Source organism: Poromitra crassiceps (assembly GCF_964638095.1).
Source record: "Poromitra crassiceps genome assembly, chromosome: 8".
Classification (NCBI taxonomy): Eukaryota; Metazoa; Chordata; class Actinopteri; order Beryciformes; family Melamphaidae; genus Poromitra; species Poromitra crassiceps.
In genome coordinates, this window is record NC_139629.1 from 8,018,392 (window position 1) to 8,020,891 (window position 2,500).

The window sequence follows — 2,500 nt, forward strand, 5'->3', positions numbered from 1 at the left end:
TGGCAGGAAGTGAGTTGAAGTTGGGCCGTCTTGCTTGAATCGCATCGTCTTTGGTTACACTGCCACACCTGCACGGAAAGTGGAGTCAATCAGAATTAGAAAATCGAGTACACGCACACGCACACACACACACACACACACACTTTTCCTGCCAGGTACCATGGCGCCTGCTCTCTCTCTCTCTCTCTCTCGCTGAGCATCTCTATTTCATGGCGTGCTCTGTGGGCAGCAGCAGGCTGGCAGACGTCATGTGACCTGGCAGACGTCACGTGACCTGGCCTTCAACAGTGGGATGATGTCATGGAACAAGAATATGAAGGGATCAAACAGGGTTAATGCAGTTTACCTTTCTCTGTTACGCCAGTCAGCCAATGGGTTCCCTGTTTCTGTGGCGTTGTGCACGTCAATTTCTCTGTGTGTTTGTGCGCGTACGTGTGCGAGGGGGGGGGAGTGTGTGTGTGTGTGTGTGTGTGTGTGTGTGTGTGTGTGTGTGTGTGTGAATAGGAACAAAGCAATATCTGTCTCTTGAATTACCTTCCTTCCTCCCGGCCTCTTTCTCTCTTCTCTCAACACTTCTCTCCTTAAAGAAATATAAGCAGCTTTTTGCTTTTGGAGAGTTATTTACCCCTAAGCAATGAACATGACAAAAATTTGCCATGTGTCCCTGATTAATCGTTCCAGTACTCCATGCTAACACTTTAGCATACAGTATGCTATGTTGTCTTATATACTATCTTATCTTAAAAATGGTGCATCTAAGTCTGCTATTTGTGTCTATACCATAGACTGTAAATATAGGTCTATACAGCCATTGCCGACCTGTAGGCCGGGGCCCACTGGTGGGCCATGAAGACATTGCAATTGGGCCACCAAATCATTTGCAAAACAAGATATATTTAAGATATTCATGGGGCGGGGGGATAATTATTATTTCTGCATTGTTGAATGATACCGTTATTTAATTTGTAATCAATTATTTGTTAATTAGCCTATTGCAGACAGCCCCTCACTTTTAGTTTCTGATGTCTGTGTGGTGCTGATGGACAGCTCCTTTTATCGTTAAAATAAAAAGTGCTATGAGGACACATTATTTGGCCTCCGTACTGTTTACGGTCGGATGTGGGCCGTGAACATTTTTGAGATTTTCAAGTGAGTCGGAAAAGGTTGGGAAACGCTGGTCTAGGCAATTGGTAAAATGTACACAATATATGATACAAAAATAAACTTCTATTTTAAACAAGCAATTGGACTACTGGTAACACTTTGTAATAATGTTCAGTCGTAAGTAATTTATAAGCCTTTAGTTAATGATGAACTAACCATTTACAAAACATTATACATTTGTAGATGATGGATAAATGTTATGTTAACATATCAGTAAATAGAAAAAATTTAATAGAAAAAGGGGAGCTTCTTGATGCTTATAGAAGAATTTAATAAAGAAGTAATGTACAGGTATACTTATTCAGTTAATACAAAGTACATCTTCAACAAAGGACACCCTTGTGCCCTTGTCCTTGTATACCTGTATATTACTTATTTATTAAATTATTCTATAAGCATCAAGAAGCTCCCCTTTTTCTATTTACTGTTTATATTGGCCTGCTGAGCTACCTTGTCGCCACTTTTTTGATTTTTCCATGTTAACATATCATAAATGTGTTGTAAGTCATCTATTAAACCTTTAGTAAATAAAGTGTTCCTCACCTGTTATAAATTATTTGTAAATTATTTACAATTCATTTACAAGGCTTTCTGCATCCCCTAATCTAAAGTGTAAACCATTCATCACAAATAAATGTTACATACATTTATTTACATACATAAAAATGTAAGCCAATGTGGAAGTGCACTTAAACCTGCATTCTTTCGACTAGTTTTTAGCTGAAATATAGCCATGTGCAGCTGGAACCTCACTTGGAGTTCTTGCCCCAATGCCCGGCTACAGTGCAGATTGACTACCATTGATTGTGCTAAGCTAACTAGCGCTCGCTATTTGTCTACTACACGCACAGAGAAGAGAAGGGACTCTATCTTCTTGTCCTGTGAATCAGCCAGCTGAACGACTTGTGAGAGTTGTGTGTCACAACCAAAACTCAAACGTCCTTCCTGTCTCGTTCTAGGCATCATCAAGGTGGGACGCTGGAACCCTCTGCCCATCCACTTCCTGACTGACGCCCCAGAGGCGACGGTGGCTGACATGTTGATGGAGGTCTACCACATGGTCACACTGCGCATCCAGCTGCAAAGGTCAGACCCTGGATCAGTGCATTTATTAGATTGAAAGCAAATTGTATGTATGGCATTTAAGAGTTTAAGGTGGAAAAGTAGAAATGCTTCTAATAATCTAAATCACTTTTCATTCACCAATACCCCTCCCTTGGCTATGGAAACACCATAGATTGCATGTCCATATTTTATGAATACAATAATGCTTTTGAGCAGGACATTTTTTGCGGTTGCATTGAATCAGACCCTTGGTCCACTGGGCGGCTGATGT

General features: G+C 40.7%; 1 protein-coding gene across 1 annotated transcript in view; it reads left to right on the plus strand.

Annotated features, from left to right (window-relative positions):
- Window positions 1-2,500, plus strand: part of satb2 (SATB homeobox 2) — a gene marked incomplete at its 3' end in the record, with an annotated part of 35,290 nt that overhangs the window by 19,994 nt on the left and 12,796 nt on the right. Inside the window, exon 3 of the mRNA XM_083642269.1 lies at window positions 2,124-2,250. Within this exon, the coding sequence (XP_083498395.1) occupies window positions 2,124-2,250 (127 nt within the window). The remainder of the gene's footprint in view (window positions 1-2,123; window positions 2,251-2,500) is intronic.